Raw genomic sequence first — 26408 nt, 5'->3', positions numbered from 1 at the left:
AAACAATTTGAATCTCATACCAAAATGTTTAATGATTTAAACATGCTTCAAATAGCATTCAATATTCAGGGATGTATTGGAACCTGATACCTGAAATGCACATAGAAAGATTGAACAAAATACCCTTGAAATTATTTATTATTGTTGAATTTTTAATTATTATTGAAATTTTGTAATAGTTTTTGACCCAAATAATGTAAGGAGACTTGTAGAGCCGTTAGACGTTAGATCGGGTTAGAAATAAGAGTTGAGATTTTTTTTTAAATTTTATCAAACATTAAGATATTTAAAACAAATGTTATGACGAAGGGGTCGAGGGGAGGAAGTTCAAAATCAATCATTTTTGCGTGATGCACTAAATGAATACTTCCTTCGTGGTTTTAGTATCTGTAATCTATTTTCGGAAATGGTTAAAACAGTAATAAAATAAGCAATCCTATTTCGTTTGAAAAAAATACTAGAAATTTCAACGCACTGCTGGATCTTATTTGGTCGATCGACGCTCAAAATCGCAATCGGGACTATTCGAATCAAGGAAAATCTAATTTTAAAGTGGGTCTAACCATGGTTTGGAACTACTATTGGAAATATGTGGTTGGATTAATAAAATTTATTCCATTCTAGGGTTGGTCGATTGTCAGAATCGCTCTCGAACCTAGACGAAACATGAAAAAAAGTTACTCTAAAGTGGATTGGTTGAATCGCCATCGGTCCTATTCTGACCAATGTGGAGCAAACCTTTGGATGGTTTGGAGATGCCACTGGGCCTAGTTGGGTCAATGAAATGAGTTTGATCGGTGTTCGGAGTTGGTCGGAATCGTTATTAGACCTCGTCAGATCTAATGGGTTAGTTATTATTATTTATTAATCACCGTCTCGAATGTTACACATAATTCCACAGACTGTATCCTAATCTAAAACCCTAATCCTATTTTTAAATCCTATTTTTAAATCCTATTTTTTGTTGAATCCGTAGGCAGTTCTATGGCGTCTCATAAATAGTAGCTCGCGCTCACGCAGCTGACGAGAAGGAGCATAAAACGAGACGTTATTCTGCAACTGGGGGGAGTCTAGGTTTCCACATAGCAAATCGAAGTCGAAAAGCCTCCGTAAGTTTGTCCGCCTCGAAGCGAGTGTCTCTAACGCAATCAGTCTGCGGCAGCTTGTGTAATCGGGTAGATTCACTAGATCTGTCCAAAGTAGTCGGCGAAGGGCGTATCGAATAAAACAGCGCTGGACTCTCTTCATACGAATGATCTGCGTTGTGTGGGATGGAGACCACACGCAGACAGCATACTCCAAAATGCTGCGCACCAACGAGCAATACAGCGCCTTGATAGCATGTACGTCGTTGAAGCTGCTGGTGGTGCGTTTAATAAATCCAAGTGCTGCGAATGCTTTAGCGGTAGTGGCGTATATATGCTTGTCAAAACGTAGCTTGCTGTCAATGATTATTCCCAGGTCGCGAATGCTTTCAACGTGCTCCAAGCGTTCCGCTCCGATTGAATATTCAAAAGATATTCGTGAGTGACGGCGAGAGAATGTGATGGACTTACACTTTGCGATGTTCAGTTCCATCCCGTTCTCAAGGCACCAGCACTGCAGCTCCTTGATATCGGCCTGAAGCGCGCAGCAGTCAAGATGAGACTTTATAACTCTATAAATTTTAAGATCGTCGGCGTATAGCAGTTTTCCCGATTTCAGTCGAAAGCAGAGATCGTTGATAAACAATACGAAGATAAGTGGCCCCAGAATACTTCCCTGTGGCACTCCGCTTGTGATAGAAAATACACGCGAACGTGTGCCGTTAATGTTGACAACCCCACGGTGCGCCGGTAGACCGTTATTATAAAATAAAAATGTCCATTAAAACCAAATACAGGGCTCGATTCCTGTGGTAATTCTGCACCTCTGGACCATTTTTTTAAAATCCCTAGGAGGAATCTCGAGAAATCTTGATTTGAAGTTTTTAATTGAGAAATTTCAAAAGAATCTATATTTTAATTCAATAATATCCCCAAAATACCTTCAAAGGCGTCCAAAAAGTGGTCCAAGTTGTTTTCAACCAGTTTGCATTTGTTGCCTTTCTTTCTCTTCATTGGAATTACATACCCCACTGGGACATTGCCGCCTCGCAGCACTTCCAGAGTGTTCATTAAGCACTTCCACAGTTATTAACTGTGAGGTTTCTAAGTCAAGTTACTATTTCTGCATTCGTACATCATGAGGCTAACACGAATCTTTTATGCCCAGGGAAGTCGAGACAATATCCAATCCGAAAATTGTCTAGACCGGAACCGGGAATCGAACCCAGCCACCCTCAGCATGGTCTTGCTTTGTAGGCGCGCATCTTACCGCACGGCTAAGGAGGGCCCCATTGTTGCCTTTATTACAATTATAAATTTTGACAACTGGTTAGGTTCACCAAACTGACTTTGGTATGTTTTTTTGTATGGCTTGAAGCCGTCTATCTTCAAGAATGCTAACTCTTGTTCAGAACCATTCTAGAATTCACGTGCAGGCTGCAGATTATTTGTTGCATGTCATTTAGTTTGTATTTTTTATTATTGTATTCACAAATGTATTCGAGCATCAGAAGTAAAGATTGGAGTACGGAGAAAATTGATGTAAAAACCAACAGCTTAAAGAATTGTTTAAAGTAGTGTAGTTCTTTAGCATTATATAACAGGATAGATCTTCATCAGATGCTGAAACAATTGAATTGACGGAGCTTTATCAAATTCTGAGATTTCCCCGCAAAAGGATCATCGGACTGGTAATGACTTCAAAGATGGCGGTAAGGAAAAGCTACAATTTTTAAGAGTGAGCTCGGCATATAGAACATCTGGATCAGGAAAACATCAGGAAAAATGCACAAGAGAAAGAAAGAATTTTACAAGCCTTGTGCATATTCTTTTGATGATGATGATGATGATGATGATGATGGTCCCGCCACATACCCCTACAAAGGTTTGAGCTGGACGAGTTATCTTTAAGATAATTAATTAAGATCAATTTAATCAGATTTGCAAACAAATAAAAAACGATCCGATTATTTCTACAGATATAAATTTGCATGTAACTTTCCATTACTATACAGCAAAAACATAAATTTAAAAATAACTGCTGATATCAACTTTAAACTTTTGCAAGCATCAGTAGTGATACTTCGAGCTCCACAAAAGGCAATACTTGTGAAACCTCTCGCACAGATTTCATAAGTTTCACCAAAACCGTATTCATGTCATTTTATAAGACCGCAATCTACAACTCGTAAGCATCATACTTTTCTACGAAGTTCGAACATTACAAAATCCAAAACTTGTGGTACCTCTCCGTCGATATCAAAAGTTCTGAGTTCAGTCGCGAGTTAAATAATCTACCAGATGACTTACTACTAATCTAAAGAATCCTTCAAACAGCTCGAAACTTGCACAATTGTAAATAAATGTGAAAAAATCATCTATATCTGTAATACGCGCGCGAGGCTCAAACTTTTGTAGACTACACAAAAGTCAAATTAAAATTACGTCAACTATATAAAAATCCATCATCATCATCGAGGCGAACTAATAGATCATTAAAGCCCCAATAATTAGGTAAATAAACTTGTTCATACAAAATATCCGTTTAAAAACAACTTCGTCAAGATACAAAATTAGTCAATAATAAAAAGTTGATCGAGTAGCTGTTCAAGGCAGCTTTCACGTGTGAAATACATTGTCGCTTAAACTGTGTTAGTGTCGCTGCACGTTTGATGTGCGTAGGCATCGAATTGAAAACATTTATTCCTTTGAAAAATAACGAATTTTGTGAAGCGCTATTCAAGAAATATGGTGTTCGTACATCATTCGCGGATCTAGTATTATGTCTATGGACGTCACTTCCTCTTTCAATTCGATCACACAAATATCGAGGCAGCAAACCATTAATTACTTTAAAAATAAACACCATTGTTAGATATACAATCCGTTGCTTCACTGACAACCACTGTAAGGCGTCCAACAAAAAAAAATTGAGGAAGTGAATCTGTTGCACCTTAAAACTAAACGCATTATTTTATTCTGCAAACGCTGTAATCTCGATATTTGTGTCGCGTTCGACAAAATAAAATGGAAGGAGCAAAAGAGTCTAGATGAGGAGAGATGATTGATTTATACAATTGTATCTTACTTGCAATAGTTAAGTCGTTTTTCAGCCGGCAGAGAATTCCATACTTCTTGGCTATTTTCTTGATAACATTGTCAATGTGCTTGTCAAACTTTAGCTTGTCATCAATAATCACGCCAAGATATTTAATCTCGCGGACGCGCTCAATTGTCTCATCATCAATGTTTACTGAGACATCTTCATTTACTCGGTTTCGCGAAATAATCATATATTTAGTTTTATTTATGTTCAATTTCAACTGTTTGTATTTCAACCATCTACTTAGAGAACGCAAATCTTCATTCAAGTGCAAAACGGCATCTTTTAGGTTTTTAGCAGCAATGAATATCACGGTATCATCAGCAAAAGGTTTATATCGCAAAATCGTAAAACTCGTCGCATGTCATTTATGTACATAATGAATAGAATAGGCCTTAATACACTTCCCTGTGGCACTCCTAGCGTGTTCTCCACGGGACTTGATACAGAATCATTAAAAGCAGTCCGTTGAGTTCTGTCACACAAATAGCTTTCAAACCATTTGTATGCAGAACCCGAAATTCCAAAGCGCTTGATTGTGGTCAACAATAAGGGCCGAGAAATTGTTTCAAAAGCGCGTTTGAGATCCAAAAACACCGCAACAATCGTATCTTTACGCTCTACACTTTCTTTCCATTTAGCTAATACCAAGTTCAATGCGGTTTCACAAGAATGGCCTTCTCGATATCCCGATTGTTCCGGTATCAGCAAGTTATTACTATTTAAATACTCAAGCAGCTGGCCTTTTTACAACAAGTTCTAAAATTTTCTCTAATGTGTGCAACATATTGATGGGGCGAAACTCTTCGGCTTTAATCGTCCCAGCAACTTTTGTATTGGAATCACTAAAGATTCCTTCCAAACTTGTGGCACGTGCCCAGTTTGTAACGATTCATTTATAAGGCCCAGCAAGTTGTGTCCGATGACATCAAAGCAGTCTTGTATAACTTTAGCATTTACATTGTCTACGCCAGCCGATTTTCCTATACCAAAGCAAACGTCCCTAAGCTCTTCGATCGTTATTGGGTGAAAGCATTCAAACCTACAGTTAGCATTAAACGGCTGTTTTATTTCGTCAGGTTCATCAACTACATCAATAGATTGATTAATCAATGAAACGCTATTGACGAAATATTCATTAAATTGTTCTGCAATTATTTGTTCTGAATGTTCTAATGTGCCATTGAAGGTTATGGATCGCGGTTTACTAGTACTAGGTTTCAATAATGATTTCAAAATTTTCCATAACTCTTTGCTGTTGTTTTGGTGCTGATCAATTTTCCTCTGAATATATTCGCAACGCGTTTGTTTCAACGACTGCGAATACCTATTCCGCGCGACCTGATACCTATTCCAATGATTTTCACTATTACTTCTGCAAAACTTTTTGTACAATTTATCTCTTTTACGCTTGAGACGTAGCAGATCTAAATTGTACCAGCTGTTCGAATTCTTTACAGAAACGAATTTATGTTCAATTAATTGATTGGTACAGGTTTTCAAAACGTCAGTAAGAACAGCTGATTTTTGATCTATAGAACCGGTGATTGTTTGAAAATCCACGTTTCTTCCGACAAGACCAGAAACAGCTTGTTTAGAATACTTTCTCCAGCACTTAAATTTTTTAATGTTACTATCAATATTGTTTTCGTCAACTATGTTAATTACTAAAGTTTCATGATCGGTTATTTTTAACTCACTTTTGGATCAGATTTCACAGAATGAAAATTTGAATAAACATGATCAATCAAAGTTCTACTGTGCTGAGAAATACGCGTATAATCTAAAACCGTTTGTTTTAAATTGAAGAAATCTGCTAATCGTTTCAAATGATTCGAATTATAGTCGTCACACCAATTAATATTAAAATCACCAGCAAGAATATTTAATTTACTAGAATCTATAAATGTCTCCAGCCAATTTTCCAAAATTTCAATAAAACGCTGGTCACTTGAACTGGGAGAGTGATATAAAACACCATAATTACCCATCTTCATGCCACGAACAACTGTAATGCCCAAGAACCAGTTTCCGTCACAAACTTCGTTCAATTGAAGCTTGAACTGAACCGATTCTTTAACATAAATAGCAACACCGCCAGTGTGTCTCGAATGTGATAAACAAGCAGCCACACTGTACCCCGGAATACTAAACTGATCGAAAGCTTCGTTATCAACAATATGTGTTTCAGATAAAAAGACTAAAAATGGACGTTTTGTTCTACAAGCTGACGTAATGCCACGTAGTTTGTAGACAAACCAGCAATATTCAAATACAATATATCGAAATTATTCACATTAATACTGGAGCTTGGTTGCTATTCATTGAAATGCAGGCTGCTTTGTTTTCTTTCGACTAATCTGTTATAGACATTGCATTCATTACTGAATGCTCCGTGGTTAACGTCCAAATTCATTTTACGTTCACGATTAATTTTAATACAATTAACGCATTTCAATACAGTGGACGTGCAATCAGATGTTTTATGACGATCGCCACACTTGGAGCACGCGATAGCATTTTTGCAATCCGCACTCATGTGTCCAAATTCTCCACATTGGAAACACCTCAAAAAACTAATTTCGGGGGAACAACTAGGCACCGATCAAACCTAATATTTACCTTTTTGCAGTCAAAAGACAACTATAAGTCGACTTGTCGACTTCAATAACAACGTTGTACTTGTTGTACTTGAAGCGGGGATTTTCAAACATTCTGATTACTTTACATCATTAATTGCGATGTCTTCATTCTGATCTTTTAAAATCTGAATGAATTCATCGGAGGAAAATTGATCACACATACCCATTACTTTAAGTCGTGGCACCGATGAGGGGACAACAGCGTTGTAGCTTTCACCCAAATCGCTTTGAATGCCATCTTTCACAACATTGATATTGTAACCTGTTGCACACTCAGCAATAATAGAGCCGTTTTTACCGTTCCTAAAGTTACTGATTTTGTGTGTTTTTGGATCCAGTTTTTTGTTCAAAAACTTCCGAGTATCATCGTTACTCTGATTGGACTCTTTCGGTTTTATCACAATGACCGGGCGAGCCTTACGAGTTACTTTTACTTCATTTGTACTAATTTTCATTTCTTTGTTGATCTTGTTTTTACTCCCAGAACTGTGTTTCACTACATCCGCGAAGCTAATTCTCTCATCACAACCATTTTCGAGCGCATCGGTAGCGTCTTCTTGAACCTTTCGTTTTTTACCCCTGGGATTTTGGGTTGACTCCGTAGTCGGTAGAGATGTACCTTGATTCACATTCATTGCCGCTAACTTGTTATTCGCACTAAATTGAAAAAATGAACCCTTCATATTTTCCAACTCTTTATTAATTAAATCCCGAAAACCAATAATTGCACCGTCTAGTGCATTTTGTACATTTCTCCCCAATTGTTCCATCCCGGCTTGTAACGCGATGTTCATCTGAGCAGTAATGTGATCTCGAATGCCACCGATCGTATCAGAGACAGAAGAGATCTTCTTCATCTCCTCTTCGAACCTTTGGCTTGATAAACAACTGTCGCACTTGAATACTACATTTACGTTCTCCGTGACTAGCTTTGCCGATGGTTTCGTCATGGAATGCACTTGTAGTGGTACACTTTAGCGCATCCACAACCAGAACAACTCATCGGCAAATCACTAGGCAGGACCCCCATGCCACACTCACTGCACTCAACCATCTCGCCTATGCCTAACACAGCCAGCAAACGGTACCATGCAGACGACACAAAACACAAAGAAACAATAAAACGTGCAAAAATTTACCGGCCGCCAGCTGCTGCTGGGGCAGAAAAATCCAAAATTAAACGAAAACAACCAGCAGAAACAATCTGTCTTTTGGTTATTTCGTTGAAATCACTATTGGGCGCACAAAGAAATGTAATTTCCCGCGGCACTATCACTATTTCACACGCAAATTAATTATAATTTATCACTGCACGGCAGAAACAAACTACTTCGTTCACCTTTCACCATCACCTTTTGGGTTTTCGGGTACGACGAAGATAAAATATTCAATTTTTGAATTTTTAAAAACACTTTGACAAAGAAACAAAATGAACCTTTTGCTTATCTCCGCCACTACACACCTAGTTCGGAATTGTTAATACGATTTAAAAGTTGCTCGAGAAGCGCCATGTTGAGGGTGAACCAAGTACAGATGAGGCATCAACAAATTCCATAGAGTTCACTAGAATCCCGATCTTTCGGATTACGTCACGGTAAGTTACTCTGCTTAAACATTAACAATTTACTAATTAACATTTCAACCATCAGGCTCTGAATGATTTCAAAAAAGTGTACGCAAGATACAACTCTTTGAAATTCGAGCATGGTTTTGAAGAAGCAATTGATGGCTTTGCTAGCAGCTGGAAAAAGCCGCAGTTCCATATCTTGAATTATCATGTTTCAGAGTTCTGTAGAGGTACCGGAATATGTCTTGGCTTACATATCAAACATGCTTTATCTAGTCCGTTGATTAGAACTTTGACGAGATTTGGCAGCAAAGATCGGTTAATAAGTGCTGTGATCGAGTATAACAGCTTCTAACTACTATTATTCTACACGAACTCTGGTCTTACTTCTCTCCATTATGAACATAAACGCTAAATTAAAATTAATTTTTACCTTTCATTCTATTAAACATGGAAAGCAACACTTATACTAAACTCGAGGAAGTTAGCCATACAAAAACATACTTAAGTCAGTTTTTTTAAGATAAGTCAGTTGTAAATATTTATGGTTTTAATAACGGCAACGCGTGCTTAGGGCCACCATTGGCGTTGTGCAAGAGAATGGTGTGTGGCAGCGAAGGATGAAACAAGAGCTCGCCTAGCTCTACGGCGAACCAAGTACCCAGGAGGTAGCTAAAGCTGGAAGGGTACGATGGGCAGGGCATATTTCAAGAATGCCGGACAGCAACCCTGCAAAGCTGGTGGTTACTTCTGACCCGGCAGGTACAAGAAGGACATCTATTTAGGTGGATTAATCAGGGTTTTTGGTGGTATTTTTAGATTCCTATATGGATTCTTTTGAAATTTCTTAACTAAAAACTTCAAATCAAGATTTCTCGAGATTCCTCCTAGGGATTTTTTTAAAAATTGGTCCAGAGGTGCAGAATTACCACAGGAATCGAGCCCTGTACTTGGTTTTGATGGACATTTTTATTTTATAATAACGGTCTACCGGGGCACCGTGAACCCCCTTTTGCCCTGACAAGTAAGAACGTAACCATTCGGTGATCCAATACGGATAGCCCAAGTATCTGAGCTTAGCAACAGCAAGGTCATGTGGCACCTTATCAAATGCTTTGGAGAAGTCGAGATAAATGGCATCCACTTGGTGTCTAGTTGGTGGATGAAATCAACTTCGGATCTATTCAGATAAAAGAAAATACTATTCTGGATTGGGTATGTTGGTGGTCTGGAGGCTCTTATATACATAGTTTAGTCAATAGACTCTGGAGAGTTGGTCGGTCTGAAGGCTTTGGCCGATGGTCGGAAAGGTCATCGGAAGCAGGAGGGTAAAGAAAAAAAACATCTCTTGATTTGATATATTAGAAAAAGAAGTAAATTGTCCTACCAACAATTCTAACAAAACAATTTAGGAGTTATCAAAATTCCTCAATACAGATGGTGATATAACTGAATGTTATTCAGACCACATAGTTTTTTTTTTCTAAATTAAATGAGCAAATTCCTTTTAAATCTCAAATTTCTACTTCTTGGTTTTCAATCATAGGAGCAAAAAGGCCCTCGGAATTTGGTTAATCGCTTTGTTGTGGATGTATTCTGTGGATGTATTCCTTTGAAGGAACCCACATGGAAAAACTGAATCATTTTTTCACTATTTATTCCTCATTGCTGAAACATTACGATTCCGTTAATAGTAACCGTAATAGTAACCAAAAATTTAACCAATCGCAATGTGAGAATCAAACATCAAGATTTTCAAAATAACTTAATAAGATACTCTCAGATTTTTTCATATTCAATTGGCTCCTTCAACCCGGTTCCAGAGGTCCCTGAGAATCCTGAATAGTAGTCAAAACTAATACCAATCCATATAACATGTGGATATGAAATAATGATTGTTGTTCTTTGTTTGTTCTATCTAGATCTCTACTATATACCCGCATAGATCTTTGGACCAACCCATAGTCGTTTTTATATTACATGGCCTCTACGTGATAACACAGTTCTATTTATAGAGTAAACATTGATTTTGGCGCCCCTCTGAAGGCTGGCGCCCTTGGCGGGGGCCAACCTGGCCAACCGCACGCTACGGCGCTGATTACGGATCATTGCTAATTTATTATATTATTTTTTCTCTTTTTTCCCTGGACATTTGAGTAATATAATTGCCAATGTGCAATTTCCCGTAAATTCTTAAAAATCAGAAACTGAACATTCGTCACAAATTTGCACGTTAGGATTTCTTCAAACAAGTTGTTCGAACATAGAAGCTTTAATTTCACTTGTTACTACGATGCACTCAATGGTAAAAGCATACAGACATATGATGAAATGAACCAAATTTGGAAGTCGTTTGTTGTAAGCATCAAATATCATATTATTTGATTTATGTTTTGTTCGAATTGTTTGAAGAAATCCTAACGTGCAAATATATGACAAATGTTCAGCTCCTGATTTTTTAGAATTGTACGCTAAATCGTGCATTGGCAATTATATTACTCAAATGTCCACGGAAAAAATAAGAATAAAAATATATCAAATAAGCAATGATTTGTCATAAATTCAAGAATTTTGTAGAACAACGACGTTTATAATGGAAACAGTGTTTTTATGCACTTAAAAGCTCGAAAATCACTTTAACATGCTATGTCTGAAACTCGATTCATTAGTTTCTATGTAAACCAAATGACAAACAATCAACATTTACAAATGTCCATGATAGATTTCTGTTTTATGACCTCCTAATTTATTTACGAGACATTAGATACTAATGCAATTTTCTGTAACAGAAATCTGAAGAGAAGATATTCATATTCCGTATATAAACAAGATTATAATAATTACAATTACGCCGTTAGTCAGTTATGCTGATAAGTCACACAACTGCAGTTTTGCCGTCGGTTAATGAAGCTAAGAAATCTCACTCTGTTCCGAGGGAACGAAAAACAAAGAAATCGCATTATCGGGAATCCGCTTGTGTCGCGGTCTGTTGCGGCGTTTATAATTTTAATTTATCTGATCCATCTGATACATTTTATGGTCGGCAAAGGCTGGTTTTGGTTTTCATGTCGAAATGAAGGCAGATATACGGGCAGTAGGGTAAACTGGGGTAATATACAGCCCCAATGTGAAACGACCTTTTGGCGTTTCAAGCGATGTTTTAGACCTATTTTTAAGAATGTTTACGATTTTTTACCACCGAATGATCCAAGTAGGTAATCTAAGTCGTTCAAGTTCTTCTATCGCTAATGCATATAAGACACCTTGTCAGACACTTTTGAAAAGTTTTTATTTTTTCTTTATTGAAGAGGCTTGCAGCCCTAGACTGGCTCACCTCTGAACATTTTGAAAAGTCGAAATACATATGTAGCATCGACTTGCTTACGGATCTTCAATTTGTCTAGCATTGTATGGGTAATTGACATTGGGATGGATGACATCGAAAGCTTCTGCAATAATCCATATTGAACGCCGGAGCGAAGCAGTTCAAGATCGATATCGGATAGTAGCTTCCAGCACAATGTAAGTTTCCGGTTTTGTAAACGGGAACGATTGACGCAAGTTTTCAACCATCCGGGAAAACACAATCGCCCATAGAACTATTAAAAAAAGGGACAAGCAGCAATGCCAGCTATGAAGCTAACTGTTTGAGGAAGCTTTTGATGTGTCAACCAAGCTGAAAGCTTCGAAAACAGTCACATTGCTGAAAGTGGCCTTAGGGAACCGGATGGAACACGAAAGCAGACTTTCAAGGCACTCTTGTGCCGATAAAGAAGCATTTCGTCATGTACTGATTTAAGAGGAAAACTGAAATTGGAAAACAATTGGCTGTCGCGATGGGTAATCGATCGGAAGAAAAGTGTAAGATAGATCAACTGTTGCTCGAGCAAGATCTTGTGGTGTTCGACAGTCTCAAGTAGCCGGAAGTGAATCGCCGTTTCAAATTGGTTTGGGAAACCCTGAGAGATTTGTTTTTCCAATCATGCAATCATATACGAATTACAGATTCGATTTTGGGAACACTCTCGGAACATTTATGTTGCCAAAATCGAATGGTTACACACTGTGACGATTTTTTTGCGCGAATTTCGAAACCTAAATTTTCCTGACGCGATTTTTTTACGAATTTGTTTTTTCTTCGGTTTCGGGGTCTACCCAGTTTTTTTACGCGGATTATGAGATTTACGTCTAAAATAAAAACCCTGATTAATCCACCTATCGGTGTTGGTGCTTTTCTTGTGCAAAAAAATACTGAAAATATGAATAAGTGTTTCTGGCGTATATTGTGCATAAAAAATATTGTTTTGGCTATAACTTTTGATCCCATAGTCCAATCTGGCTAAAAAAATAAAAAAAAGTGTATACAAAATTCTACAAAAATCTCAGTTCGTCAGGCTGAGTCGATCGGTTTATAACAATTAAATAATTCACCTGAAACGACTTTGTTCATTTTTTGTATTCTCAACTCTCTAGGCCGTCAACTGATCAGTTGAGAACTCCAACTCCTCCGAGAAGTCAGAAGTAAGATGGATGTTGCTCGCATGCTCGTTAATGGATGCTTCATGTGGACTGATGATGTTCTGTCCAATATTGTACGAGCTGACGAAATGCGACCTATTTTGTCGGCCTTCTCAACAGGTGTTATCAAGCTATCTATCAAGCCATTGTTGCATAATAGGATCAAAGGTGAAATTGGCCGAAGCTCGAATTTTAAAATTTTGATTAATTTCCAGCACGTCTTAGCACAGACTGGGAGAGCGCGGATCTTATTGGAGAAATCACCATCCCTGATGTCCACCATGCTGGCCTGGATAATTTTGTCATGCGATAGCAACGTGCCTTAAGTGCTGGCAGTTCAGTACGTTGCTACAGCCTTCGAGTGATTTCGCAGATGAATCAAATCTTTGGTGATTGTATCAATAGTTAGGATGTTGCTTACCTGACGAGCCGTTAGAACATGTTGTTCACGGACCAGGGAAAAACCCTCTTGGATGATGTAGAGCTGCTTGTCGATGTCATCAGATGTGGCCGGATGACACTGGAAGTCGATTTTGTCGTCCATGCACCTTTGGAACCGACCTCTGGGTTGGGAAATGTAGTCGACGTAGAGATGTTAATGTAGGTGACGTAGATGTTGAGCGTAGCGTGGACTCCGGATTATATCAACCAGGTTGGTTTGTCAGGGCTAATGATGGTGTAATGGCCCTACAGTTCATCGTTGCATTATGTAGATTACGCCATTTCAATTGGAATGGCAGTTGCCCCATTTTTGGTGTTTGACGTTGAGATCTCTTGCGATGATTAACTGCCCATGTGGCCGGGTGAGCTTCACGATGAATCTCAGATCATCCCATATAAGGCTTGTTCGCGACAAAATCTGGACACATAACTTTAAGAATAAAATAAACTGCTGTTGGTTTATTTCGGTACGTTTTTCACTTCAAATGGCTTCATTCCTTATCGATGCTTCGATGTATGCACGAAACTTGGTGACATTTGAATTTTCTAAGAAATAATACGTGCCGAATGATTTGACATCCTCAGTAGAATCTGTTTCGAGCTCGTATCCTTCTGGTGGCTCATAAAATCCGTTTTTGATCCACTCTCTGATGTTTTAGATATTGTCAAACAAGCATCGACATATTTTAAAACGCTTTGAGCAGTGTTCACATGAAAACAAAATGTTTTTAGTCAGTTTCTGGATCGAGAGTCCCGAATTTCAATGGCGACTGCACACAATTCTTTCCGAACCTGCAATTTCTTCGACGCCATTTTTCACTACGAACTTGTGACACTTATAAGAAATATATTTTCAGAAAGTACACACATACATTCATCAATCTACGAAATATTTCACTTGTTGATGTTCTATTTCAAAAGTTATACGTGTTTAAAGGTGTCCAGATTTTGTCGCGTACAAGCCTTACCATCGCCGACTTTTGCTTATGCTTACTTGAGGCAACCATCCACGATGAACAGGTGGTAACACTCCAACGGTTTTGGTCATCTTTAGCTTGATGCTTGGTAGCAGACGCAGTCAATATTGCTTCGTAAGACGATGGCCACTCCTCCCCTTCTGAAGTTTGTACGATCCAACTTCACTAGCCGAAAATCCGGACTCACTAGAGAGCAAGTGTTCCAATTGACCAGACCCATCCTAATAACCATCTTTATGAAAAATAGCTACAAAGATATGCACTCTGGTAAATCTGGTCCAATCGGGATTTACAGCTTCGTAGACGAGCCGCATGTTGGTTGAAAATCGGTCCAGCTGCTACGGCATTCAGAGGGGTGCAAAAACCTACGGGGGTAGAAGTTACAAATATTGGTAAAGCGCAACAAGTTGTTTTCGATTAACGTAAATTTTTAGTAATTGGTCACAGTAAAGTTGTAGACAATTATGAATTTGCCTAATGGGTGGAGCTTCGTCTCTAGTTACTTTATTGTAATGACACATAAGTACATCGTGTGGCCCTTAGTTGCAATGCTCAACCTTCATCTCATTCGATAGATTTTAAAAGATACTTTCAGTGAACATTTAGCTTTTCAATAAAACAAGCTCACATTGGACAAAAAAACGAGTATGCCATATCCAATGGATATTTCCTTACGACAAGTTTTGCGATTTTAGTGACAATCGAATCCACCCGTCACAGCACAATGAATGCCTGTGGTCACTAACCGCAGGCTGATCACTTACTGAAAAGGACTGCTTTCGGAGCATTTTACAAAAAAAAATGATCTCTACAGTCAAGTTTAGAGTGTAAAGATTCGGAGCTAAAAACATGGGAAGAATTGCATTCCAAAAGTAACAAATGCTTTTTGAATAACGCCATAGAAACTATTGATACTCACAAAGGTAGCATAGAACTCGAAGGGTAATTCTACTATAATTGTTTGTGAATAAGGTTTTAAACTCTCAAAGTAATCTTATAATGCATTTGTAGAAGAACCTTGGGATTTCCAAGGGGAAAATTGAAATCCAGATAATTCAAATAGAATACAGGGATTTTCTAAAAAAAAAACACGTTAAACCCAGTTAAAAAAAAACAGATTAATCCACCTAGCGGCGATGATGTGTTTCTCGTACATCCTTAAATGTGTAGAAAAAATTTCATTAGAAAGGTCTAAGGAGCACTTTGAAGGGATAGATCGCATGTTTTTTTTTTCCATCGCTGAAAATTTTTTTGGGGTTTGGATTTTTTTAAAGAGAAAGAAAGGCAAAAAACCAAAAAATTCTACCATTCAATATCGGAAGCTGGTTCAAATAGTCTCATGGAGAAAAGGCTGATAGAAGTTCAATTCTTCTTCTTCATTGGCGTGACATCCCCCACTGGGACATTGCCGCCTCGCAGCTTAGTGTTCATTTAGCATTTCCACAGTTATTAACTGCGAAGCTTCCAAGCCAAGTTACCATTTCTGCATTCATATATCATGAGGCTAACACGATGATATGCCCTTTTATGCCTAGGGAAGTCGAGACAGTCTCCAATCCGAAAATTGTTGTTGATGTTGATGATGATGTTGGAAATTTAGATTTTCTTAGTGTTGTTCGATTTTGTAAATTATATCATAAAATATTGCTTAAACTCTATTTTGTTTATCGATTTTTTTTTTCTGAATTTTATCGACCAAAATTGATTTATCCTTTGATTAGTATTCGAGTTTTGCAGAAATTTGTGTTTAATATGTATGGCGGCCCTCCTTTTCAGAGTGGGGAGGGGTTTTGAACCATCTTAAGAACCTTCCTCGGCCCAAAAAAAAACCCTGTGTATAAAATTTTAGTTTCCGAGTCTATAAGGGTCAGGCAGACAGAAAATAATTTTTAGTATATAGAAGATTATATTATTTTCTATTTGGCTATTCTATTTCAGTTAGGATGTCCCAATCCTTAATATAAATCTGTCATGTATATATAATATTCCGTCATGTTAAATGTGGGAATACAACTTCACAATATTCTCAGAAATCGATTTTATTCTACATCTGCTGTGTTCAATGAATCCACAACCCATCAATGTCACCAGACTTGAGTTAATGTTACGTACGAAACGATCCCAATATCCACCCTTCTCAATCCGGACAGCTGGTAAAACACACATTCAACCCCCATCCGCAGTCTAGAAAACGCGTGGGAAAACAGCTTTTCGTTCGGCGCTCGCCTGCTCAAAGATATTCTTCCCCGCACCCTAGGTAGGTACCACCGCGCACCACACCGCTCCTCCGCAAGCAGCAAAGCGTAAATCCATTCAAGGCTGCAGCAAGCAGTGGAGAAGGAGGAGCGCGCGCGCGTGCAAGTGAGGATGGAAGGCGTCGCGGATAAAGGCGCGCTACACCACCACCCTTCTCGGCGTTGTCAAGCTTCGCTTCGCGTCACACATTGTTGGACTGGATATTTTTTCATTCATAAAGAAATGCTTGTAACAAACTACCTACCTACCGTCATCAGACGACACGACACGGTGGGCGCAGACGCAACGCAGCTCGACTGAATGGTGGTGGTTGTTGTTCATTCGCTGCTCGAGGGATGCAACTTCATTCATTCATTCCGAGAAGAGCATTCATTCGGTTTTTTTTTGTGTTTGCGACTCAGCTGTGGCAGATGCCCACCTCCATACTGAAGTTGTTGGTTTCAGCTGGTAGATATTTACATTCGAATGTACTCGGCCGATAGATAAGCTTTTGCCAATGTCATCCAGGAAAATGCGATGAAAATGATATTTTGAACTTCCGGAGGTAAAAGATATGCTAATCATGCATCAACAACATAAGCCGTTGGATTGAATTATTCAATAATAATGAAAATAATACAAAATTATGCAGTTGCTGATTCTAATTTTGAAGCATGAATCCGTAATTGAGGTCACTGTTCTCGATCCATAGCAGCATAATGCAAAGTGCTGCCCGTACACTTTTGTCGATAGTTTTCCAACAACAATGAAACAATTGCGTGGATACCTGCACGAAGTAATTTCCCTTTGGCAATAAAAGTAATGACAGTGTGCACGGGTTGTTTCTTTGAAAAATCATTCGCTGGAACGTACACGTTTCCGGCTGCCTTTGAGCGCCGGGGGTACGAATGCGGGTCAATCTGTGTACGGGTCCGTTATCTACATGTCGCTTTGTTTGATAAAGTTACCTTTATTTCGAGCGCAACGCTGCATCGATTTCCGTTTCTAATATAGTTTATTTTATTTATTATCAGGTTAACTAAAAATGCTTCTTTTTCGTGTTTCCAGATTGTCCGCAAAGAACGGCCACTCTACGTCCAGACGGCTAACTGCGTTGAGGAGAAGGAATGGGTCGATCTGCTGAGTAAGATCTGCCAGAGCAACAAAGCACGGCTGGAGCGGTTCCATCCGTGCGCCTACATCAACGGCATGTGGACTTGGTAAGTGTTACTTGCATTCGATATTTTTACGCCTTGCATTTACTGGATGGTGGTTTTTTGAATTCTTAGTCTATATTCGACTATGCGCATTTTTCAGCATTTCGAGCAAACGAATAAATTCCAAGAACCATTTGGGTACGTGCTGGAGAAACAATAATAGATTATTTGCTTGCTTTTAGTGAAAAAAACGAGTGGAATTTCCGCATTGTATTTAAACATGTTTTGTTAGATTTCGGCACTTTAGTGTAGCAGTGTATAAAAATGCAATGGCACGGTTAATTCTTTTTTGACTATATGTGCAGCAGGTTTGGTTGTCAGTAAAGCAAATGTACATAAAATTGGAACACAAGCTTTAAAATGACCAAACTTTGATTTTAATCAAATATTATACATAACAACTTGTAAATTTTGGGCTGAAGGGAACTTTGATTTCTTCTAGCGGAAACCCACGATGCTGATTCCTAATATTTTTCAACATAACTTGTTTCATTTTTGGCGTAAATCATATTTACACAGCTCACAGCTCCAATCTATTCAATATGCCGCTACGTTATATTTTTAAGTGTGTAAATGATAACATTTTATGTTCATGTGGTCTGAAATATTTAATGAATTTTGTCTACCATTTTGATTGAATACTCATTATTTAGGTTGAATTAAAAGCAAACTCATAAAAATTTTACTTAGAGTAGGGGAAACTGGACACACATGATCCCCGGGGACACATGATCCCCCCATGTTTTCTCGAAAACTAATCACATTTTTATACCAGTGATATGTGCAAACGAATCCGTTAGATAGATTATTGAATCTGAGTAACATTTGATATTAGTTACTTTATGTATATGGATTTTACAGAGGTTTTATTATTTTAGCATTCTCAATCCTTTTTTTCTTCAAAGGAGAAAAGTTTAATAACTTTGAATATGTCCAACCAAAACGTACCAAATTTTTACTGGACAAAGATTTATTATAGTAGAATTGAATAAGTTCATTCAAATAACTATTGCTTATTTTCCATTGAATAAAAAAAAACAAAACAAGATAAATACTCAACATGGACACACTTGATCCCCCACAGTTTGGACACACTTGATCCCGATATTGCATATATTAAGGCGTTTGTTGTATACCGTCGCATATTATTGTATTGTATGTAACTAGTTGATCTGTTAAAATTATTTTCTAGTTAAAAAGTATAAATAAATTTTATTTCTCTTTAATTTTGTTAATCAGACAATACACGCGCAATTTGAATTTCTCAATAGCCTTATTTCATTAACCAGAACAAAGTGTAGTTGAACATACTTTGTTTTGATTAGTTTTATTAAATGCATTTTAACATTAATTTCCATGAAAAGAGTGTAAATTAAGCTTTGAAAATACTCAACAAATCACAAGGCTTAAAATCAGTATTGTTCGATCTGGTATTAACTTTTTTTCCGTTTGAACGAGGAGAACTTTGCTTACAATCACCATTTAGTTGTAAACCTTCTTAAAGAATTTTTAATAATAGTCTCATTCAACATCTTTTGGTCAGTCGTTTAACCTTTGCATCCCCAACCTCTTTTGTGCATCAAAATTTTGGTGATGTTTTTGCTCTAATTCATTCAATTTTTGACCGATTTATTTGAAATTTTCAGGCATGAACCAGAAATTATCATAGATTCAGAGGGTCGGTTGATTGGACATGTCGGTCCACCGGTTCCGGATTTATACGGAATCCCAGTGGGGTCTGTCGGGTGGCCATTTAGGACATTTTTGACTTTTATGTTTGTTATTCGTACCAATATCATCTTTTTATACCCGTATAATGAAGAAAACTTATTTGCGATGCTTCTGAACAAATTTGGATGCATGATGGCCACACTGGAACCGGTTCCGGGGCTCTAACTGGGGACATATATCAGAATACTACGACATGTATCATGAGGCATCAATCATCGGCATTTTTTGGCGAAAGATATCTTGAAACTAATTTTAGATTTCTACTATTAATTTTGATCCTTTCGATCCAGTTGAGCCAAACATCCCGGAACACCTGGAACCAATTCCGGGGACCCTGTGGAAGACTTAAATCCGGTTTTTGAAAAAAACATAGCATGCGACATATCAAACTTCATGATTCACCATGAAAAAAATGTAGGATAACATTTTTTAAATCTTGATTCTACTTCTGGCCACTTCCGGAAAAATCCGGAAATTGAAGAAAGCGGATTTGAAGTTTGTTCCATAAGTTGAAGTTCGTTACCAAAGCTGTTAGTTGTACACACATTTCGACTTTTCAAAACCAGATCAAGCAAAAAACAATCATAGGTTTGCCTCTTATATAATTTTGAATCTAATTGGTCATGTTTCAGGCACCCGGAACCGGTTCCGGGATAGACCTGTGCGCCGATTGCAATTTAATTGGCGGCGGCGTGATGAATAATTTTGAGTAAGCGGTGGCGGCGTGCCGACGTCCCACCATTGGTGATCGGAATTTACTGCATCATTTCGTTCGGAAGTTCCTTCAAGAATTCCACCGAAGTTCTTTTAGGAAGTTATTTCAGAAATTCCTCCAAAAGTTCTTTCAGGAATATCTTCGGAAGTTCCTTCAGAAATATCTCCTGAAGGTCCTTCAGGAATTTTTCCGGAAGATCCTTCAGCAATTCCTCTGCAAGTTCCTTCAGCATTTCCCCCAGAAGTTCCTTCAGCAACTACTGCGCAAGTTCCTCCGGAAAATCCGTCAGTAATTCCTCTGGAATCTCCTTCAGGAATTCCTCCAGAAGTTTCTCCAGGAATTCGTCCAGAAGTTCCTTCATGAACTTCTTTGGAACTTCCTTCAGGAATACCTCCAAAAATTCCTCCAACAATTGCTTCAAAAATATCTTCAACAACTCCTCCGAAAGTTCAGTATTTCTTTCGAAAGTTTTCAGGAATACTTCCGACAGTTCCATCTAAATACCACCGAAAATTCCTCCAGGAATTCATCCGAAAATTCCACCAGCATTTCCTTCAGCTACTTACCCGGAAGTTCCTACTGCAATTTTCCGGAGAGTTCCTTCAACAATTCCTCCGTAAGTTCATTCAAGAATATCTCCGGAAGTTCCTTCAAGAATACCTCCGGACGTTCCTTCAAGAATACTTCCGGAATTTCCTTCAGGAATTCTTCCGAAAGTCCCTTCAGGAATTCCTCCAGATGTTCTATCAGGAATTCTTCGGGAACTTCCTTCAGAAATTCCTCTAGAAGCTAATTAAGGAACTCCTCCGGATTTTCCCTCAGGAATTCCTCTGAAAGTTCCTTCAAGAACTTCTCCCGGACGTTACTTCAGAAATTTCTCTGAAAGTTCCTTCAGCAAATCATCCGAAAGTTCATGTAGCAAGTACTCCGAAAGTTCCTTAAGCAATTTTTACGGAAGTTCCTACATCAGTTACTCCGGTAGTTCCTCTAGAGGTTTCTTCAGGAATTCCTGAAGAAACTTCAGGAGAAATTTCTTGAAGGAATTTCCGGAGGAATTCCTAAAGGAACTGCCAGAAGAACTCCTGAAGGAACTTCCGGAGAAATTCTGGAAAGAACCTCCGGGAAAATTCTTGAAGGAACTTCCGAAGAAATTGCCGAAGGAACTTCAGGAGGAATTGCTCGGGGATTTTCCGGAGGAATTCCTGAAGAAACTTCTGGAGGTATTCATGAAAGAATTCTGGAGGAATTCCTGAAGGAACTTCTGGGAGAGTTTCAGAAGGATCTTCTGAAGGAAATCTTGAAGGATATTCCGAAAGAATTCTTGAGAGAAGTTCCGAAAGAATTCCTGAAGAAACTTTCTAAGGAATTCCTGAAGAAACTTCCTAAGGAATTCCTGAATAAACTTTCTAAGGAATTCCTTGAGGAACTCTTATAGGATCTTCCAGAGGAATTGCTGAAGGAACTCCCAAAGGAATTCTTGAAGGAACTTCCAAGAAATTTCTGAAGTAACTTCCAGATATATTTTTTTAAGAACATGCGGGGGAATTCCTGCAAGATCTTTTGGAGGAATTGCTGAAGGAACTTTCGGAGGAACTTCCGGAGGAATTCCTGGAGGAACTTCCGGAGGAATTCCTGGAGGAACTTCCGGAGGAATTCCTGGAGGAACTTCCGGAGGAATTCCTGGAGGAACTTCCGGAGAAATTCCTGGAGGAACTTCCGGAGAAATTCCTGGAGGAACTTCCGGAGGAATTCCTGGAGGAACTTCCGGAGGAATTCCTGGAGGAACTTCCGGAGGAATTCCTGGAGGAACTTCCGGAGGAATTCCTGGAGGAACTTCCGGAGGAATTCCTGGAGGAACTTCCGGAGGAATTCCTGGAGGAACTTCCGGAGGAATTCCTGGAGTAACTTCCGGAGGAATTCCTGGAGTAACTTCCGGAGGAATTCCTGGAGGAACTTCCGGAGGAATTCCTGGAGGAACTTCCGGAGGAATTCCTGGAGGAACTTCCGGAGGAATTCCTGGAGGAACTTCCGGAGGAATTCCTGGAGGAACTTCCGGAGGAATTCCTGGAGGAACTTCCGGAGGAATTCCTGGAGGAACTTCCGGAGGAATTCCTGGAGGAACTTCCGGAGGAATTCCTGGAGGAACTTCCGGAGGAATTCCTGGAGGAACTTCCGGAGGAATTCCTGGAGGAACTTCGGAGGAATTCCTGGAGGAACTTCCGGAGGAATTCCTGGAGGAACTTCCGGAGGAATTCCTGGAGGAACTTCCGGAGGAATTCCTGGAGGAACTTCCGGAGGAATTCCTGGAGGAACTTCGGAGGAATTCCTGGAGGAACTTCCGGAGGAATTCCTGGAGGAACTTCCGGAGGAATTCCGGAGGAACTTCGGAGGAATTCCTGGAGGAACTTCCGGAGGAATTCCTGGAGGAACTTCCGGAGGAATTCCTGGAGGAACTTCCGGAGGAATTCCTGGAGGAACTTCCGGAGGAATTCCTGGAGGAACTTCGGAGGAATTCCTGGAGGAACTTCCGGAGGAATTCCTGGAGGAACTTCCGGAGGAATTCCTGGAGGAACTTCCGGAGGAATTCCTGGAGGAACTTCCGGAGGAATTCCTGGAGGAACTTCCGGAGGAATTCCTGGAGGAACTTCGGAGGAATTCCTGGAGGAACTTCGGAGGAATTCCTGGAGGAACTTCCGGAGGAATTCCTGGAGGAACTTCCGGAGGAATTCCCGGAGGAACTTCCGGAGGAATTCCCGGAGGAACTTCCGGAGGAATTCCCGGAGGAACTTCCGGAGGAATTCCCGGAGGAACTTCCGGAGGAATTCCCGGAGGAACTTCCAGAGGAAATCCTGGACGAACTTCCGAGGAATTCCTGGAGGAACTTCCGAAGGAATTCCTGGAGAAACTTTCGAGGAATTCCTGGAGGAACTTCCGGAGGAATTCCTGGAGGAACTTCCGGAGGAATTCCTGGAGGAACTTCCGGAGGAATTCCTGGAGGAACTTCCGGAGGAATTCCTGGAGGAACTTCCGGAGGAATTCCTGGAGGAACTTCCGGAGGAATTCCTGGAGGAACTTCCGGAGGAACTTCCGAAGGAATTCTTGAGGGAACTTCCGAAGGAATTCTTGAGGGAACTTCCGAAGGAATTCGTGGGGGAACTTCCAGAGGAATTCCCGGAGGTCATTCCGGAGGAATTCCCGGAGGAACTTCCGGAGGAATTCCCGGAGGAACTTCCGGATGAATTCCTGGAGGAACCTCCGAAGGAATTCCTGGAGGAACCTCCGAAGAAATTCCTAGAGGAACCTTCGAAGGAATTCCTGGAGGAACCTCCGAAGGAATTCCTGGAGGAACTTCCTTCCGCAATTCTTCCGGAAGTTACTCCAGGAATTCCTCCGGAAGTTATTTTAGGAATTTCTTCGGAAGTTTCTTCAAGAATTCCTTCGGAAGTTCCTTCAGAAATTCCTCCGAAAGTTCCTCCAGGAAATCCTCCAAAAGCTCTTGCAGGAATTCCTCCGGATGTTCTTTAAAAAATGTCTCTGGAAGTTACTTCAGAAATTTCTTCGGAAGTTACATCAAGAATTACTTTGGAAGTTCCTTCAGCAATTCCTCTGGAAGTTCCTTTAAGAGTTCCTCAAGGAATTCCTTAGGAAGTTTCTTCAGGAATTCATTAGAAAGTTTCTACAGGAATTCTTTTGAAACTTCTTTCAAGAATTCTTTCGGAATATTCTTCAAGATTTCCTTCGGAAGATCCTTCTGAAACTCTCCCAGAAGTTCCTTCAGGAATTCCTCCAGAAGTTCTTTCAGGAATACCTCCAGAAGTTCCTTCAGGAATTCCTCCGGAAAATCCCCGAGCAATTCCTCCTGAAGTTCCTTCAGCAATTACTTCGGAAGTTCCTTCAAGAATTTTCCCGGAGGTTCTTTCCAGAATTTCTCCGGAAGCTCCTTCAGGAGTTCTTTCGGCAGTTCCTTCAGGAAATCTTCCGGAAATTCCTTCAAGAAATTGCTCCTGAAGTTTCTTCAGGAATCCCTGAAGAAACTTCTGGAGGAACTACCGGAGTAACTGCTGTAGGAACTTCCGTAAAAATTGCTTAAGGAACTTCCGGAGGACTTGCTGCATGAACTTTCGGATGATTTTCTGAAGGAACTTTCAGAGGAATTCCTGAGGGAACATCCGGAGGAGTTCCTAAATTAGCTTCTAGAGGAATTTCTGAAGGAAGTTCCCGAAGAATTCCTGATAGAACATCTGGAGGAATTCCTGAAGGGACTTCCGGAGGAATTCTTGAAGGAAATTCCGGAAGTATTCTTGAAGGAACGTCCGGAGGTATTCTTGAAGGAACTTCCGAAGATATTCTTGAATGAACTTACGGAGGAATTGTTGAAGGAACTCTCCGAAGAATTGCAGTAGGAACTTCCGGGTTAGTAGCTGAAGGAACTGCTGGTGGAATTTTCGGATGAATTCCTGGAGGAATTTTCGGTGGTATTTAGATGGAACTGTCTAAGTATTCCTGAAAACTTTCGAAAGAAATACTGAAGGTTTCGGAGGAGTTGTTGAAGGTATTTTTGAAGCAATTGTTGGAGGAATTTTTGGAGGTATTCTTGAAGGAAGTTCCGAAGGAGTTCATGAAGGAACTTCTGGACGAATTCCTGGAGAAACTTCTGGAGGAATTCCTGAAGGAAATTCCAGAGGAATTACTGACGGATTTTCCGGAGGAACTTCCGCAGTAGTTGCTGAAGGAACTTCTGGAGGAAATGCTGAAGGAACTTGCAGAGGAATTGCTGAAGGATCTTCCGCAAAAATTCCTAAAGGACCTCCAGGAGATATTTCTGAAGGAACTTCCGAAGATATTCCTGAAAGAACTTTCGGAAGAATTTCTGAAAGAACTTCCTAAAAGAACTTCGGGTGGAATTCTTGAAAGAACTTCCGAATGAAATGATGCAGTAAATTCCGCACCGCTTCCTCCGATCACTAATGGTGGGACGTCGGCACGCCGCCACCGCTTACTCAAAATTATTCATCACGCCGCCGCCAATTAAATTGCAATCGGCGCACAGGTCTATCCCGGAACCGGTTCCGGGTGCCTGAGACATGACTAATTAGATTCAAAATTATATTAGAGGCTGGTTTATATTTGAATTTATATTAGAGGCAAAATTATATTCTTGATCTGGTTTTGAAAAGTCGAAATGTGTGTACAACTAACAGCTTTGGTAACGAACTTCAACTTATGAAACAAACTTCAAAACCGCTTTCTTCGATTTCCGGATTTTTCCGTAAGTGGCCAGAAGAAGAATCAAGATCTAAAAAATGTTATCCTACATTTTTTTCATGGTGAATCATGAAGTTTGATATGTCGCATGCTATGTTTTTTTCAAAAACCGGATTTAAGTCTTCTACAGGGTCCCCGGAATTGGTTCCAGGTGTTCCGGGATGTTTGGCTCAACTGGATCGAAAGGATCAAAATTAACAGTAGAAATCTAAAATTAGTTTCAAGATATCTTTCGCCAAAAAATACCGACTCTAACTGGGGACATATATCAGAATACTTCGAAATGTATCATCAGGCATGATACATTTCGAAGTATTCTGATATATGTCACCAGTTAGAGTCCCGGAACTCAATTCCAGTGTGGCCATCATGCATCCAAATTTGTTCAGAAGCATCGCAAATAAGTTTTCTGCATTATACGGGTATAAAAGATGATATTGGTACGAATAACAAACATAAAAGCCAAAAATGTCCTAAATGGCCACCCGACAGACCCCACTGGGATTCCGTATAAATCCGGTGGACCGACATGTCCAATCGATCGATCCTCTGAATCTATGATAATTTCTGGTTCATGCCTGAAAATTTCAAACAAATCGGTCAAAAATTGAATGAATTAGAGCAAAAACATCACTAAAATTTTGATGCACAAAAGAGGTTGGGGATGCAAAAGTTAAGAGAAATCGCATTTGTGTAATAATAACACGCACTACAAAAATTATGATACGTGATAGTACCATATTGATGTATGAAGTCATCATCCTGGTATGATCACGGTTGTGGTATTGGTAGTAGTCTGGCGATCTCGATGTTCCGTCGTCGGGAGAGGCAATGGGTCAAATAGGGGTGAGAATGGGTCACTGTTTCAGCTACTTAGAATGATTGTAGAATAGATTGAATGCATCTGAGGGC

The 26408-nt window shown here is 39.5% G+C and overlaps 1 protein-coding gene across 1 annotated transcript in view; it reads left to right on the top strand.

Annotated features, from left to right (window-relative positions):
• The window catches only part of LOC134225463 (GTPase-activating protein), a 135800-nt gene that overhangs the window by 95167 nt on the left and 14225 nt on the right, over positions 1-26408 (top strand). Inside the window, exon 6 of the mRNA XM_062705556.1 lies at positions 17637-17788. Within this exon, the coding sequence (XP_062561540.1) occupies positions 17637-17788 (152 nt within the window). The remainder of the gene's footprint in view (positions 1-17636; positions 17789-26408) is intronic.

This window comes from Armigeres subalbatus, chromosome 3, assembly GCF_024139115.2.
Source record: "Armigeres subalbatus isolate Guangzhou_Male chromosome 3, GZ_Asu_2, whole genome shotgun sequence".
Lineage (NCBI taxonomy): Eukaryota > Metazoa > Arthropoda > Insecta > Diptera > Culicidae > Armigeres > Armigeres subalbatus.
This window is presented reverse-complemented; position numbering and strand designations above follow the sequence as displayed.